Raw genomic sequence first — 18,163 nt, forward strand, 5'->3', positions numbered from 1 at the left:
CGCTTGTTAGAAACTTTGCCCTCGGGACCCACTTCCAGTCTGTGTGGTTTGAGTGAAGGCCACTTCCAGCCCCGGGGAGGGTAGCGGACCCAGGCTTGATCCATCAAACTACAGAATTTGCATCAGTAATTTCACCAGGTAGACACATGGCCTAATGCAACCCAAGCAGAGTGGATCTCAGCACTTTAGGTCAGGTGGGTTCAAAGATGTTGACTCTTTTCCATGAGGTGTGAACCTGTAAGACACATCCCTGAAAGCTGCTGGCGCCACTTTGGGACATGAGGGGAAAGCCTGTCTGGGGATGAAGCCAGCAGAGCAGAAGGCACAGCTGAGAATGAAGGGCACCCGGTCCTGATGGCATGTTTTGAGTTCTGGGATCCAGTCCTAAATCTTAGGTTACTGGACCCCATAGATGCCCTAGTTTTGTTGTTGTGGTTGTTTGTTTTGTGATTAAGGCAGCTTGAGGGTATTTTGGGCTTTGTCTTTGGCTTCTTCGTTTTTGTTAATCGTAACCAATACTTTCTAATCTGTTACAGGTCCCTTGTGGCACCAAGATTCTGTGGTCCAACTTGCTTTTTGAACTTAGATGAGTTATTTATTCACGTAGCATCTTACTTCCCTCAACTGCAAAACAGAAATTATAACAGGTGTCCTGCCCATCTTGCAATGTTACACAAGCAGAGAAAATATCACAGTGAAAGAACTTTCAAAAGCTAAAACGAAGATAAAATAACAGAAAACATCTCGTTAGAATGTAGTATTAACTACGTGAAATTGCTGCTTGAGTGTATCAAAAAGGGTCAGATAACAGCAATTTGACATGTACAAGCTACTCTTTTTGCATAATCCTTGCAAGTTGTTTGTCATTTTATAAATTGTGGTTGTTTTACAATTTTGTATTGGTTTCTGGTGTACTGCACAGTGATTCAGCTATATATATATATACCTATAATGTGTATAAATATATTCCTTTTCATATTCTTTTTCATTCGGCAGCACATATACTAAAGTTGGAACAATACAGAGATTAGCATGGCCCCTGAGCACGTTGTCGGTCTTAATTTGAATATGACTCCCAACTGGATGATTCAACCGCAGGTAATTTTTATGTAAATTCTACTCGGCTGTTTGCTGCTTCCCTTTTCTGTTAACACCCCTCGGCATCACTCATGCCTGACACCAGGAGTAAAAGGGAAACAAACGGTGAGTGTTCGCAAGCTCAGGTGCCGGCTGTGGGCGACAATACAGAACACACTGCACCTTCCAAAAGAGCAGGCACTTAGCCCACAGCTCGGAGCTGCAGAGGCACGTGGCTGGGTTTTCTTGCACTCATCCAGCTTCCTTTCTTTTTACTTTTATAGAGGACTTCTTAAAATAAATAAATAGCAGAGCTGCTTCAGGTTGCTTTGGATCCCAAATGTCACAGGAATTGTGTTTTTCCCTTGGGCCATTGCTGTTACATGCCACCTAAGCAAAACATCTGTTTCTTTTTTTGGTTTTTGTAAACAATCACTTAGGAAAAGTTTCTCAAAAGCCTGAACATCTTTTTCCCAGCTAAGAATGCAGGTGGTCACAATGCCAGGAGCTGTTCGGCCTTCACGCCTCCAAAAGTTACCTGGCCTAAAACCTTCTCAGACCAACCTCCCCACGGTCTGCCTTGTTCAAATCAACTTCAGAGAAAGGGAGAAACTAGCCCTTCCATCTTTCCTTCCATTGGAGGAGAGAGGATAAAGGAAGTTCAAGAGCTTGGCGTTTAGAACCAGGTGGAACTGGGTTTGAATCGCAACTCTACGTTTATTGGCTCTGCGATCTTAGGAAAATGGATGGATGTCTCTAGGCTTCAGTTTCTTCATCTACAAAATGTGAGTAACAATGTGATGCCTTCCGGGATTGTTGGAGGAATGCGAAGAGCCGTGTCTGTAAGGGCTTCGCACAGTGTCTGCCACCAGTAAGTTTAAACACTGGTGCCTTTGGTTAGTACTAGTGGCACCGTCATTACCAAATGTACTTGTTTCTATCAGGTGACTCAGTTGTTCCCAAGAAGCCTTGGCAAATACTTCTGTTCTTGGCCTCCACTGTAACTCTATCTGATGTGAAATAATTAACGTCATGGGCCTGAGTGAACACCAGCTAACTCGGGCCCCTTCCCACTCAAGGATGGTTGTAAGGTCAAGGTGCTGGGGAGCCAGCCTGAGGCCAGCTCCACTCCTCCCGGTGCTGGGAGGGAGGGTGGGCAGTGGGCAGGGGGCACTGTCCTCGAGGATAATGGTATTTCCTGCCCTTTCCCATCACAGCAGCAAGGGGCTCAGGGCAGCCACTCCAACAGGACTAATATAGTCGGTGCTTCCCTGGGAGCTGGCTCTCAGCTGACGAGTCCCAGGGATGGGAGTCTGGGATCACAAACCCACCCTAAACTTCCAGGCACAAGCTTAAGCCCAATACTGGGACTTATTATTGTAAATATGAATACTACTAATAATATCTACGACTCTTGTGGCTTTATGCACCACAGGCACTGTCCCAGACTCTTGACATAATTTCTCATCAACTCATTAACTCATCCTCAAGGTAAATATCGCTTTTTTTAAATGAACTTTCTGTACTAAAGTATAATATATACGAAGGCAGGTACACAGACTATTAGTATACGATTTCTTATAAAATGAATTATACTGGGTAACTACCACTAGATCAAGAAATAGGACACCTTTGGCACTCTAGGAGACACACTCATGCCCTTTTCCAGTTACTACTTTCTCCTGCCCAAGAGTAATCACTGTCTGCAATCTAACACCATATGGGAGTTTATAGAAATGATATGATATGATGTGTACTCTCATGTGTTGGCTTATTTTGTCCAGCATTATGTTTATGAGATTCACTTATTATTGTTGCAAAGGGTAGTAGTTTGTTCTTTTTCGTTGCTGTATAGTACTCCACGACACGAATATTCTACAATTTATCCTTGATGGCCATTTGGGTTATTTTCAGTTTGTGGTTATTATAACTAACGTCACTGTGAATATTTGTGGGATGTCTTTTGGTGGGCACATATACACTCCTAGGAGGAATATCACTGGGTCCTTGGATACGTTTTAGCAGATGCAGCCAATCAGATATACAAAGTGATTATGACGTAAAGATTCCTACGTCATAGGAAATGGGGAAACTGGGGTTCAACGACCTGAAATAACTTATCCAGGGTCACAGCTGTTACGTGGAAGAGACAGGATTCAAACCTTCTCTTCTGTTATGTTATACTGAGGATTTCTTGAGAAAATGTAACAGAAGAGAGAAGCAGAAGTGGGAAGGCAGCCAACTGCCCAAGTCCCAACTTTTTGGAGAAAACTCACAGCTTGCACTTGAATGTCTTTCAAGCTATTTTCTTAAAATTGCTTAAAAAAAGTCTTGGAAATGGGTGAAGTAAAAATTATGATTTTCATTTGATAATCAAAAAAAGTCAGGCTTGACAAGCCCCTGATTGCTGGAGAAGGGAGACAGATGTTTTTCCTGACTCTACAGTGTGAATTCAGCTCATCGACCTCTCACTGTGGGCTAAAGGCCACAATTCTGGAAAACCCTTGTACATTTGAAGTTCAAACCATATGTCACCTCTTATATTTGGAGTTTGGATCAGGTGGGACCAGGAACCCTCTCATATTTGAGGTCCAGATCATGTGGGGCCAGGAACCAGCTGGCAGGAGCCTGCCCAGCAACAGCCTTCTCTCTGAGCAAGATTTCACATCTGCCCCCAATTAAGCCAGTCATTCTACACCGTGAGCCCTATGGAGAGGCATCTCGGAACCCTTGACCAAAATGAATTGCTTGGAAGAGCATCACCAGAAAATCTCACTGCTTGATTTAGAACATCTTCCCCCATTTAAAATCCTGCCCATAAGACTAGTTTCCCCCTTCCTCCACCCCTGTGCTTTTTCCCCGGGACCTCTGTAAAACCCTGGGCTTCTGCAACATCAAATATGAGTCCTCCACTGGAAAACTTTTGCTGAAAACATGGCATTTGGATTAACAGATTTTTTTTTTTAATTCCCCTGGGAACCCACTCATGTTCACTCTAGAACTGCTGTCTGGAGCCAATTATCTTTAGACAGTTTTTCAGTGACCTTTAAATAAGATTTATACAAGGGATGGGGGAGGGTATAGCTCTGTGGTAGGGGGTGGGCTTAGCACGTGCGAGGTCCTGGGTTCAGTCCCCAGTACCTCCATTTAAAAATTTTTTTTAAATAAATGAACAAAGGATGCAAGGATTCCTATCCGTTGGGACATTTCAGTTACTCTTTCATGGCTGTTCTCGGTGAAAAATCAATGCCCTCTCTAGGGACAGGCTGCAGAAAATCATCACAGGGTGGAGCTTAACTCTGAAATGGCCAGGAGGATTCACGCAGCAATCTGGTTTGATGAGAAAACTCTTGGAAGCTTTGGATGACTCGTCTGGTACTCTCAGTGAGCTGGTGCATCTGTGGGAGAGTGAACAGATGGTCCCCTCATCTGGCTAGAAATTTACTCAGCCTTTTGTGTTTGAGAAGCATAATGAAGCTACAGGCGGGATGCAAGGATCCCTGAAGAAATTAGGGTAACCATGCATTGGAAGGTGGATAGAGAGCTCTATATTATCCAGAAACAAGGCTTTAATTAGCATTTTGTGTTTCTAGGGTTGAATAAGAAAAATCAAGCAGCTGCTGGCCATGGGGGAATCCATGCAAAAGCCAAGAAGGCAGTAGAGGTTTGGTTTATACGATGGCTGGATGCCCATGCAGTTCAGCCCCACGGCACTCCCAGAGAGTGACAATGTGTGGGACTCGGCCAAGTGAAGTCACCGTCCACCGAAGGGCCCCCGCAGCCCATGCTGGAGCTGAGGCCAGATGTCCCTGAAGGGACCAGCAGGCTCCACGGGGCACAGAGGACCAGGTCTTATTTTGTGGCTGTGAAAGCCACAGGTGGCAACCCTAAGAGGGGAAAAGCCATGGACACCCGCTCTCTGAGCACTATAAACCCCTGGAGCGTGGGGACAAGAGTGGGAAGGGGACCCCAAGAGGGAAGTTGTGGACTTCTTGCCAAGCTGATGCATGGGAATGAAGGACATGTGACTTGGTACCCTGAATGCGGGGCACCGTTCACACTGCCCACACTGAGCATTTACAGTGGCTGATGGAACAGGCGTGGAATACTGTTATCCTTTTCCCTAGTAAGTGCCATGGCGTTTGCCCTGAAAGTTTGGAGGTTCAAGGCTTCAGGCTCAAAAACTCCCATTTGTTCTCAACCTCATCAGGTCTCCAAGCTCAAAACATGGTGTGTAACATGATATATAAGACAAAGAACGAGGTGGGCCGACCATTTAGCATCGTATGGTTCTGCCGAAAGACTTCTCAAAATGATTTTACAAAATGTCAAAGATCTATGGGGGACCTGTTCCTTTGAAGCAACTGCTGGCGGAGCTCAGCTGTCTACCTTCCTGCTCCACCGGAGAAGTCCTCTAAAGTCCTGCTTCTCCGAGCACCTTCCACGAGCCAGCAGCCTCGGCATGGCCTGGGAGCTTGCTGGGAATGCGGAATCTCAGACCCTACCTGAGTCAGAATCTGCATGTTACCAAGAAGGATTGCGCTGAACGAAGCAGTGAGCTCGCCAGCAGACTCTTGCAGGGGCTGCCACACCGTACAGCTTCCCAGGCCTGGAGCCCGGGTGCTCTCAGACACAGGGCCCCTAAAACCGGAAGAACCAGCATTTCATCTCCGCCAGAGAGAGAATGGCAGCTCTTCCCAGGAGCATCTCTACGACCCCACTGAAGACTGCATGAAACATTATATCAAGAGGGAAGAAACAACTCCCAGAGCCTGTCACTGCCTTTCCTCTAGAGAGAACGTAATTTCATAGGGCTACTCCCAGGCTGGTAAATAACCTTGATCGAATGGCAGCAACGGGCCCCGGGTTGGCTCACTTGGTCTGGAGTGATGCGCCCACACTTGACCGTCCCCGGCATCCTCCAGCATCTGTGTGCACTTTCTCTTCTTGGTGGATGGCAACGAGGCTCTAAAATCAAGAACCCAAAATAAAGTTAGGATTTTTCTTTGTTCTCCTTGTCCTATTAAATCAAATTTAACTTCCCAGGTCTCAGCTCCTGGCCTGCTTAAAACTAATTCTAGTCAGTTAAGTTTCCTCGAGCCCTGCAAGTCTGCAGTAAAAACCAGGTCAATGCAATGGAGTAGAGGCAAGAAGCTCCCATTCCATGAGCCCTGCTGGTCTGAAACTTAGCTTTTCACTCTCCGATGGACCTGGGATTCACCTGCTTGGAAAATAAACTGACAACATTTCCAAAAGCAGGAGACTCGCTGAGACAGAGAAGACAGAAGATACTTAAAATGCAAGTGCACACTTGAAACCTGAAAATGTTCTTCATGTGGAATTTTATCGCAGTTTTGATGGCCTTCGCCCTTTTTTGCCTTCCTCTAGATCCAGAAGAAGGAATGAAAGAAAGGAAGAAGAGAGGGAGGGAAAAAGAGAAGAAAGAGAAGGAAAGATTATCAATGAAGACAATTGAAAAAGAAAGACGATTGACAGTTTTCAGAGAACTCATTCACTCATTGCTTGAGTAGTCTCGCTGAGGCTGGGCACGCAAACAGTGCCTTCTCCATCACTCAGAATCTCCCTGTACATTTCTGACATTTTAGCTTGCCAGTGAATGAGGACCTTGGGTTTCGTGTGTTGTTAATCAAGAGATGGTCTGAAGCCAAGGGCCCTGGGTGTCTGATATATGTCTCAACACTGCCATCTCCTGGAGAGGACTCCACTGTTCACTCTTCACCTGCACCGCTGGGGAGGGGGGCTGCTCTGAGGTCTTTCATAACTAAATATCTTGCCCTTTACCCAGGACTGTGGCACAGAGGGTGCTGATGGTAAGAACAACCAATCCCCAGGTGGGAGGACCCAGGTTGGTCCAGGTGGGTCACGAGATGACTGGTGTCTGGGTAGCAGCTGTGAAAGCCGCCGTGGGTGTGGCCAGAGGCGCTGGTTCCGGACGAGCTGGGGGGCAGGTGTGCAGGCAGCATTGCAGGTGCAGCTGCGGCACGGAGGAAAGCAGCTGTGGTCCTCCCGGCTGCGGGCGTCAGAGTCGGGCAGCACGCACCTGGGGGAACACACAGGTGAGAAAGGCCTCTCCCCCACCACGCACAGTCCCAAAGAACAGGAGCAGAGCAAGCAGTGCGGGAGGGAGGCGCATCGCACTCACCTCTGACCTGTGGAGGAGAGCAGGAGTCTGACGCAGAATAGGGTGGGGTATCTGGAAGCTGGCCTTGCCTGAGGATTAGAGACAAGCGTTGCTTTTTTGTTGTAACCCATTCCATCGTTCCGTTGTTGTCACAGACAGGAAGCAGCCCTCTGTGTACAGCACCCCCGGGGAGGGTTCTGGGTGTTCCCGGGGGGGCCAAAGCCCACCAGACCCCGCCCAGGGTCACGCTGAGTGGGCTCTGAGTCTAACAGACCTGGGTTGGAGTCCCAGTTCTTCCACTTCCTAACTGTTTATCCATGAACAAGTACTTAACCTCTCCAGGCCTCTGTTCCTCACCTACAAAATGGGAATAATCATTATGCCTTCCTAAAGCATCACAGTGAAAATTAAATGAGATACTGGGTAAAAAGCGCGTAACACACATCTCCAAACGCCATGATGCTCAGTAAAGTTTAACTAACATTATTGTTGCTTCTTCACGTCCTCAAAGCACTAACACTGGAGAGATGGTCAGGTGAGAGTACTGAAAAATGCCACCACTAAAGCACTGGTTTTCCATCTGTGCTCCCGAAGATCCTGGAAAGAGCTCAGGTGTTTCACAAAAGAAAAAATTTTAAATGCCTGGGGGGATAATTGTGTAACTTTTTTCGTTTTATATATTGAAGTGTAAGTAAAATTTCATTTTAAAAAATGAGTGTCACCGCTTTTAAAAAGGGTGTAAATTTCTGTAAAAAAAAAAAAAAAAAACCAGCCTTTTCTGTTCGAAAAGTTTCTTATGGCTCAGAAAATCTGTGATTTTAAGTTAAATATAAGCACCACCATCCTCCACTTGTTTCTCTTGCTGGAGAGTGAGCTGTCATGTTTTTCTTGATTGATTAAGATTTCAACCTCATCCAATGAAGAGAGGAGTCTGTTTTTATTATTTACTAGAAAAGGTATGTTTCTGCCACAGGTTGATCCTTTATAGTTTATTCACTTTTTATTAATAAGGGAAGAGAGAACACACATTTACCTTCCTCCAAAAATTCCACCCAAATGAAAGAAAAGACCTAAAGAGGCATAAACACATAAGGACAGAGAGCATGTTGTGCAGAGACCGCAACAGACCGTATTTCGATAACACTGTGGCAGACAGAAGTAGGGTGGATGCTAACTGATTCGGCAGAAGGGAAAAGCAAAAACAAGACTGCCTGCGAGTGGCGGAGGGGACGTAGGAGCCAACAAGACATTATCCAACTTGCATACAACTCCAGAAAAGCCCAAGATATTGGCATCACCAGCAGCCTCTGAATTCAGGGGTAAGGTGGAACCAAAAGCGAAAGATGGATTGAAAGAGTGATTAGGGAACAGGTGAACCCTTACATCAGCCTCCCCAGTCGGTACAGCCAGGCCACATCCTCCTTCATCTCAACAGAAATTGGAAAGCTTTACTCTCTGGAGAGTTGGATCCAGGGAGACTATGGAGCTACTGGGCTAAAAATAGAAGGATTCATTAAAAGTCTAAAAGCTGAACTCTGAGACCCTTCTCCAACTCGGCTTTGTAGGCATCCAAGCTGACTTCCCACAGTAAGAAACTGAAGGATTATTCCCCCCCCCCAAAAAAAAATTGAATGTCCTCAGGGGGAAAAATGATATTTGGGAGTCACCTAAGGAAATGAAATGGCCATCCCCTGCTGGGTCACTCTGCAATGAAACTCATTCTTTGAGAATAACGACTTGCCACAGAATTTCTTAAACAGGAACCAATAGTGAAGGACCAGACATTTTCAGAGAGTGTTTGCCATTAAAGACAGAACAGACAACCAGGTACATGAGGAACGCAAAGAATCACACAGAGCTCTTCTGTGTCTGATAAGACTGGGGTGCTCCTACCAGACCTGACCTTCCCACGGATAAAACCATCAACTCTGGAAAATTTTTTTTAAAATTACATATATATATATACTTGAAGATACTGGAAAGTAGACAAAAGTAAGAAGATTCTGAAGGGGCACTGAAACTTGGAAGAAGGTAATGGCATGGGGTGAGTTATCTATTTACAGCTTTTAGCCTTGAAGTCAGAACCACAGAATAGTGAAAACTCCAACAGAAACCCACAATCTTTCAGACCTAAAGAACCAGAGGACAGAGTCTTGGGCAAACATAGCTACTGAAAGTGAAAGGGAAGCCTTGGGAATGGGAGCCAGAGAGGGGGAAACTCCAAACTCTGCGTATAAACTCCAGCCAAGTGTGTGGCTCAACCCTGAGCCATCCATCAATGTGTGGGGCTGACCGCACACATGCAGTTACAGAGGAATAAGAAATAGAAGGGATTTTTTTTAAAGAAGACAAATAATAAAATGGCAGAATTAAATGAAATATCAACAATTACATTAAATGTTAGTGGGCTTTCCTGACCACCAGTCTAACATGGCTTTCCTCCCACCTGTCACTTTCTACTCCCCTACCTGACGCTTACTTTCCTTCGTCTTACTGATGACTTTATACTGTGTGTCATTGTCCTTCTCTTCCCTCTAGAGTCGCATGACAACAATGGAGCACCAAGAGTGAAGGGATGGGAGCAGCTGTCCCCAGGAGCGGGCGATAAGGAAACGCATTATTTGCTGAGAATTTAAACACAATACTTAAACCCACAAAAAGTCAATCTGCTTTTTATCATTATCAACACCAACACAAAGAAAACTGCCTGGGTGCCCTGCCAGGGCAGACTGCTTTCCACCCCGTGGCCCTTGGTAAACTATTAGCCGGGACTTCCTCTGTTCTGGTTTACTGTTGTACCCCATTACTTAGTTATAAAAATAGTTGGTACTGAAAGTATTTGCTCCAATTTTTTGTGGGTGTGATTCGTGTTCTCCCATGTGGACATTCACTTAAAAGCATGTCTTAATACTCTGTGTGTGTGTGTGTCCGTCCTGCACAGTGCCCGGTGGTGAGCACCCAGTAGGCACTCAATAAAAACTTGATCAACTTGGTTAGGGTTTGTACCCACCACCCGGGAAGCTGGGATGGGAAAGAGCCTTGGCAGAAATGCTGTCAGTGGACAAAGCAGCCCAAGAAAATCATTTCATGACAGGGCAGTGGAAGCAAGAAAAGCAAAATGCCACCCCTCCCCTTTAGCCCTATCTTGGCAAACTGCAAGGACCCTGACACCTCACCACTCTCCTCTGCTGCTTTAGAAACAGACAACCTTCGTGGAGGACCTGCTCTGGTCCAGGCACTGGGCTAAGCCTTTGCATTGTTGCCTCATCTATTCCTGCTACCACCGTAGGAAAAGGTACTGTTATTCGCCCTGGTCCACAGGCAATGGAACTAAGGCTTGATGAGGTTAAGTAACTTACCCGAGATTATTCATTTGGCCAATAGTCAAGCTGGAGTCAAAGGATTTATCACCAGAGTTTATGCTCTAAAGAACACAATTTTTTTTTCAATACAGATATTTAAATATCCCAATCAAATAAATTACTAGAGGTTATTTCATTTCCTACAAATATCTTTAGAACCGAGAAGTCACTGATAATGTTTTATCCCGAAACTTTGTATAGCTTTTCTCCTCTAGCATCAGTGTGAACCCAGAAATCAAACCGGTCAATGAACTCAGCCTTTTACAAGCTCATCTCATAGAATTAGATGGATTACCTCACTCCCTTTCACAATATCACAATAAAGAGTTTATCAGCCCCACTCGACGGCGGCAGAACTAAAACATAAAGCTGGTCATTGACTCCTAACTCATTTTGCCATCCAGACCCAATACACCAAGTCCTATGTGAAACCCAGAACACGAGGTACTTGAGCTCAACCATTAGAATGAAATGAAATGAAACCTGGAGTTGATTCCTCATGGACCTAATGTCTCTAGGGTCCCCTTCTATGAAGTCACCCATTCAAACCTGTGGTTAAGAGCCACCTCAATTCCCTCAGCTAGTTCCTCTTACCATCAGCGGACTTCAAGGTCAGCCCAAAGCTCAGTCTGCTCTCTGCTTCCACTGAACACACTCAGAACTGTGTGTTCTTGGTTTGGGTCTGGGGAGGGATGGGGAAGGAGGCATGCTCCTGTGACCTAAAGCGGAGCTTCTCCAACTGTAATGTCCATGTGAATCCCACGGGGATCTTGTTAAAAATGCAGGTTCTGATTTAGCCTTTGCGGGGGCAGGGTCTGAGATGCTACATTCCCAGCTCCCAGGTGATGCTGAAGATGCTGCAACCTGGCCCTCACTTTGAGTAAAGGAAGGAAGCAGGTGAAGCTGTGAGCAATTTTTGAAGGAAACAAAGCTTGTCTTGCAGATTTACTGGTCATTTTTCCAGAGGCTTCCTTCCTCTACACACACACGCGCGTGCACACACACACACACACACACACTTCTTGTCCTTTTTCACTGCAACCTCCAGGAAATTATGCTGTCCCCTAAATCTCTAGCCTACTACCCTCCAAGCAGCACTCCTTACCTGGACGTGTTCCAATATGTCCAACCACCACAGCTCACCTGTATGCCTAGTAGGTAACTGGCTGGCTAACCTAGGGAATCAGAGAGAGACTTCAAGCCTGCTCCCACTCATCCTGGACAGACAGCTGCCCTGGACTCCACCACACAAGGCAATACAGGATTAAGGGCAATTTTCAGAAAGCTTCCCACCCTGACAGAACTGCCCCCAGATCAACATACCAATTAGATTCATCCAGAAAGATGAGAATGTCTGGAGCAGCATATCCCATTGCTTATACATGAGTACATGCCTCCCCAGAGGGGTCCAAGGCCAAGTAAGTTTGAGTAACACTGTATACCATGTCCCTTTCCCACTTGCACATTAACACATCAAAGGCTCTGAGAAGTCCTGAAGTAAAGAAATTCATTTCATTTTGTTTAAGCCAGTGAGCCACAAGCTTGTTATTGATCACGAAACTTCTATTTTTCTCCCCCACAGCATCTCATGGGACCAGTTTCCCATAGAGCATTTAGAGACATCTGTTTTACAAAGCCAATAATTTCATTTTTAAATATATTTGAAATTTGAAAATCTGCCTCTGAGATTCAAGTTTACTCCCAGAAATTTTACAGCCTAGTGTTTTCATATATATATATATTCATATTCTTTTCCATTATGGTGTATTATAGAATATTGAATATAGTTCCCTGTGCTATACAGCAGGACCTTGTTGTTTATTTTATATATAGTAGTTTGTATTTGCTAATCCCAAACTCCTAGTTTATCTGTCCCCCACCCCCTGTGGTAACTATAAGTCTGTTTTCTATGTCTGTGAGTCTGTTTCTGTTTCATAAATAAATTCACTTGTGTTGTATTTCAGATTCCACATGTAAGTGATATATGGTATTTGTCTTTCTCTTTTTGACTGACTTCACTTAGTATGATGATCTCTAGGTCCATCCATGTTGCTGCAAATGGCATTACTTTATTCTTTTTTATGGCTGAGTAGTATTCCATTGTGTGTGTGTGTGTGTGTGTGTGTGTGTGTGTGTGTGTGTGTGTGTGTGTGTGTGTACACCACATCTTCTTTATCCATTCCTCTGTTGATGGACATTCAGGCTGCTTCTATGTATTGGCTATTGTAAATAGTGCTGCTATAAGCATTGTGGGTGCATGTATCTTTTCAAGTAGAGTTTTCTGTGGATATATGCCCAGGAGTGGGGTCGCTGAATCTATTTTTAGTTTTTAGTTTTTTAAGGAACTTCCATACTGTTCTCCATAGTGGCTACACCAATTTACCTACCCACCAACAGTGTAAAAGGGTTCCCTTTTCTCCACACCCTCTTCAGCATTTGTTATTTGTAGACTTTTTATTGATGACCATTCTGACCAGTGTGAGGTGGTACCTCATTGTAGTTTCAATTTGCGTCGCTGTAATAATTAACGATGTTGACCATCTTTTCATGTGCCTATTGGCCATCCAGATGTCTTCTTTGGAGAAATGTCTATTTAGGTCTTCTGCCCATTTTTTGATTGGGTTGTTTGTTTTTTTGTTGTTGAGTTGTATGAGTTGTTTGTATATTTTGGAAATTAAGAGCTTGTCAGTTGCATCCTTTGCAAATATTTTCTCCCAGTCTGTAGGTTGTCTTTTCATTTTACTTATCATTTCCTTTGTGGTGCAAAAGCTTATAAGTTTGATTAGGTCCCATTTGTTTATTTTTGCTTTTATTTCTTTTGCCTTGGGAGACTGACCTAAGAAAAACATTGAATTATGTCAGAGAATAGTTTGCCTATGTTCTCTTCTAGGAGTTTGATGTCATGTTTTATATTTAAGTCTCTAAACCACTTTGAGTTTATTTTTGTGTATTGTATGAGGGTGTGTTATAACTTCATTGATTTTCATGCCACTGTCCAGCTTTCCCAGCACCACATGTTGAAGAGACTATCGTTTCTCCATTGTATATTCTTGCCTTTTTTGTTGACAATTAATTGGCCATAGGTGTGTGGGTTTATTCCTGGGCACTCTATTCTGTTCCATTAATGTTTCTTTTTTTTGCCAAGACCATACTCTTTTGATTACTGTAGCTTTGTAGAATTGTCTGAGGTCTTGGAGGGTTATGCCTCCAGCTTTGTTCTTTTTCTTCAATATTGCTTTGGCAATTCTGGGTCTTTTGTGATTCCATATAAATTTTAGGATTATTTGTTCTCGTTCTGTGAAAAATGTCATGGATAATTTAATAGGGATCGCATTAAACATGTAGATTTCTTTGGGTGGTATGACCATTTTAACAATAATAATTCTTCCAATCGAAGATCATGATTCCCATTTCTTTCCATTTCTTCCCATTTCTTTGAATCATATTCAATTTCCTTTATCAATGTTTCATAGTTCTCAGCATATAAGTCTTTTACCTCTTTGGTCAGGTTTATTCCTAACTATTTCATTTTTTGATGCAGTCTAAAAAGGGCTTGTCTTTTTACTTCCCCTTTCTGTTATTTCATTGTTAATGTAAAGAAATGCAACAGACTTCTGTATGTTAATGTTGTATCCTGCTACTTTGCTGAATCCGTTTATCAGTCTAGTAGTTTTCATGTGGAGTTGTTAGGGTTTTCTATATATCATATTATGTCATCTGCATATAATGACAATTTTACCTCTTCTCTTCCTGGTTTCTTAAATTGCTTAAAGTGTTGTCATTGACATTTTTTTTTAAAGGCACAATCCATGGGCAATATAGTAGAGGAGAAGTAACTCAGGGTTTGTAGTAAATTCATATTAGAATCCCAGCTCTGCTACTTATTAGCTGTGAGCCCAGGCAAGAAAAACTGCATCGCAGGGCTACGTCAGCAATGCAACTAACCTGCAAAAAAAGAGCCTTGTATTTAGAAACACCCAACACTTGAAGTATTTGAATAGGTTGTATATAGATGTAATGACCATTGAACCAGTCCAACAACTCCATGGTCATGGATGGGACCTGTTTCCACTTCTCAGATCTCTCTCTCTCTCTTAGATCTTTATTGCAGTTCCACTTAACTGCATGCACCTGAGCAGTTTTTATCAAGCAATGGCAGGTTATCTGATCATAAGACTTCCCTTTAACGGGCGTGAACTCTGACAATCTTTGCAAACTATGGTTCAGGATCCATTCTGAGTCACACCTTTTGGCAGATAATTTTAGACACATTTAACAAATTTCCTTGAGAGTCACATTCCTCTAAAATGTCTTCTAAAATATAAATAACTCTAAAAGCTGCATATAGAAGAAAAGGCAGGTGTTCTAGAGCCAGGCACATTGTAATCCCAGCTTTGCCACTTATTGACCTATGAAGAGTTACTTAACCTCCTCATACCTCAGCTTCCTCATCTGTAAAATATGGATAATACTGTGCCAATTTGGCACAGTTGTTAAGCGAATGAAAAGTGTGAAATCAAATATGTAATTAAATACATGAATATGTAAAGTGCAAAGAACAATACCTAACACTTGGTAAATGCTCAGCAATGTTAACTCCCTCTACTTCACTTACAAACCCCACCCATCCACCCCCAAATGTAGAAAGTGAATCTGACTGGGCAAACCATGTGGGAATCTCAATAGCAATCATCTGTGAAGAGACATTTCTAGTCTTGTAGGAAGGAAAATTATCATCCTGGAGACTAAAATCATATGACAGATTTCCGACCTCCCAGGTAGAAAGACAGCTCTTTGAATAAAACTTGTTCACTTTTCCCTACAAACAGCTAAAGTTCATTCTTCTAGTTATAAAAGTGATCCAGATAATTAAACAGAACCCCAATGGAACCAGCTCTACCTCCTATTTAGGAAAAGCCATGTAGGGGAAAGAAATCAGACAGCTTCTGGCAGGTTGTTTCCAGGCCAGAGATGGTAAGGATATATTCATTGTCCATCCTTCTTACAGGAATCATGGCAGCTGCGTGGATGGACTGAGAGGAATGTGAGTGCAGGCACAAGGGGAGTTGGTGTCTGGGTTAAACCAATGCAGTGCCTGGAGCAGAACAGCCAGCTCAGAGTGTGGGCTTAGATATGTGGGAATCCACCAGTGTGTGTGTGTGTGTGTGTGTGTGTGTGCGCGCGCGTGTGCGTGCATGTGTGCATATTTGACTAGTTTGAAAAATGTTGATCCTCCCTGCTTCCCACAGTCACTTTGGCAAGGATGTTTTTGTTGGCAAAGAGCAACAAAAGCCAGGTACCAGAAATATCTGCAAATAGATTTCCCTGTTACAATTGGGATTTAGGTCTGGTTTCACTCTCTGTCATAGGGGAAAGGTGGAAGGGCATTTACAGGAGTGTCAAAATGGGCTTAATAACAGAATGGAGATGACAGGGAAGGGTCAGTGAACTTAAAGACAAATCAACAGAAATTATCCAATATAAACAACTGAGAGAAAAAAAGATTTAAAAAATCAGGGACCTGTGTACAATGTCAGAGGTCTAACATTTGTTTCATTGGAGTCCTAGACAGAGGAAAGAAAGACATTAGTACAGAAACATAAATGTGAAGAAATAACAGTTAAAAACTTCCTAAATGTAGTGAAAAACATAAATTTACAGATTCAAAAAATTGAGCAAATCCCACAAAGTATAATCTCAAAGAAAACCATGCCCATACCCAGCCACATTATAATAAAATTGCTGAGAGCCAAAGATGAAATAATATCTTACAAGCGGAGAAAAATGACATATTACATACAAGGGAACAATGATTTAAATAACTGCCTATTTCCCATTAGAAACCATGGAGGTCAGAAGACAGAAGACAGTGCTGAGACAAAAAGAACTTAACTGAGAACCCTAAATCCGCAATCATTCTTGAGGACTTTACAGTCCCCACAGTAACAGATAAAAGAAGTAGACAAAAACCAGTAAGGCTATAGAAAACCTGAACAACAATGTCAACTAAATTGACCTAATTAGTATTTATAGAACATTTGACCCAACAACAGCAGAATGCACATTCATTTCAAGTGCACATGGAACATTCACCAAGATAGACCATATCTTGGGTCATAAAGCAAACCTTAACAAATTTAAAAGAATTAGAATTATATAATGTTCTCTGTCCATAATGGAATTAAACTAGGAATCAGTAACAGAAAAATATATGGAAAATTTCCAAATATTTGGAAATTAAACAACCCAATTCCAACAACCCATAAGTTAAAGTTCATGTCTCAAGAAAAATTAGGAGATATTTTGAGCTGAAGAAAAATTGAAATATAATATATCAAAAACTGAGGAAGGCAGCTAAAGCCATACAGAGAGGGAAATGTATGGTATTGAATGATTAAATTAGAAAACAAAGAATGGTCTCAAATCAAGAACTGAGCTTCCACCTCAAGAAACTAAAAACAGAAGAGTGAACTAAACGCAAAGTAAGAAGAAGGAAACAATGAGTAGAAATCAGTGAAACTGAAAACAAACACAATAGAGAAAATCAGTGAAACCAAGTCACTTATTTGAAAAGATCAACAAAACTGACAAATGTCTAAACAGACTGATCAAAAAGAGAGAGAAAAGAAATTACCAATACATGAAACAGATGAGAAAACATCAATACAGACTCCTCAGAGCCTGAAAAAAGGGTAGTAAATACTATGAACAGCTCTGTGCCCATAAGGTTGACAATGAAATGAATCAATTCCTTGGGGAAAAAATAAGCCACCAAAACTCATTCAAGCAAAAGGAGATAACATAAATAGTTCTGAATTTATTTGATGAATTTACTTCATATTTAAGGTCTTCCAACAAAGAAAGCTATAGGCACAGAAGCTTTCACTGGTTAATTCTATCAAACACTTAAGAAAAAAAATAAATCCAATTCCACATAATCTCACCCAGAGAATTTAAGAGGAGGAAACAGTTCCCAACTAATTTTAGAAGTCTATAATTATCCTGATACCAAAGCCAGAAATACATTACATAAGAAAAGAAAACTGGGGACATAGATGCAAAATCCTCAATGTAATTTTAGCAAATTGAATCCAGCAATACATAAAAAGATAATACTTCAAAACTAACTGAGGTTTATCCAGGAATACAAGGTTGGTTCAATATTCAAAAATTGAGCAAAGTAATCTACCATATTAACGGCAGGGGAAACAAACATCTGATTGTATTAATAAATATAGAAATAACATTTGACAAAATTCAAAATACACTCATGATAACAATTGTCAGCAAACTAGGAGTAGAAGAGAATCTCCTTGAGCTAACCAAAGGCATTGTAAAAAGCTTATGGCTACAATATACTTAATAATAAAAAAACTAAACAATTACCCTCTAAGATCAGAAACAAGGCAAGGATGTCTGATCTCTCTACTTCCTTACTCAACATTAAAGCCAAAGTCCTACCGAGGTTAATAAGGCAAGAAAAAGTATTCAAAGGCATGTAGTTTTGAAAGAAAGGCATATGACTATCCCAATTTGCAGAAGACATGATTGTCAAGATATAAAATTCTAAGAAATATACAAA

The 18,163-nt window shown here is 42.4% G+C and overlaps 1 protein-coding gene across 5 annotated transcripts in view; it reads right to left on the reverse strand.

Annotated features, from left to right (window-relative positions):
* The window catches only part of MYRFL (myelin regulatory factor like), a 111,831-nt gene that overhangs the window by 56,565 nt on the left and 37,103 nt on the right, over positions 1-18,163 (reverse strand). For 3 of the 5 annotated variants that reach the window (XM_074375408.1, XM_074375405.1, XM_074375409.1), the window contains exons 3-5: positions 7,241-7,308; positions 6,880-7,138; positions 5,915-6,045 (exon numbers count right to left, since the gene is read on the reverse strand). In XM_074375408.1, the coding sequence (XP_074231509.1) occupies positions 5,915-6,045; positions 6,880-7,138; positions 7,241-7,308 (458 nt within the window). The remainder of the gene's footprint in view (positions 1-5,914; positions 6,046-6,879; positions 7,139-7,240; positions 7,309-18,163) is intronic. The other 2 variants (XM_074375406.1, XM_074375407.1) reach the window with 2 other exon arrangements.

This window comes from Camelus bactrianus, chromosome 12, assembly GCF_048773025.1.
Source record: "Camelus bactrianus isolate YW-2024 breed Bactrian camel chromosome 12, ASM4877302v1, whole genome shotgun sequence".
NCBI lineage: Eukaryota > Metazoa > Chordata > Mammalia > Artiodactyla > Camelidae > Camelus > Camelus bactrianus.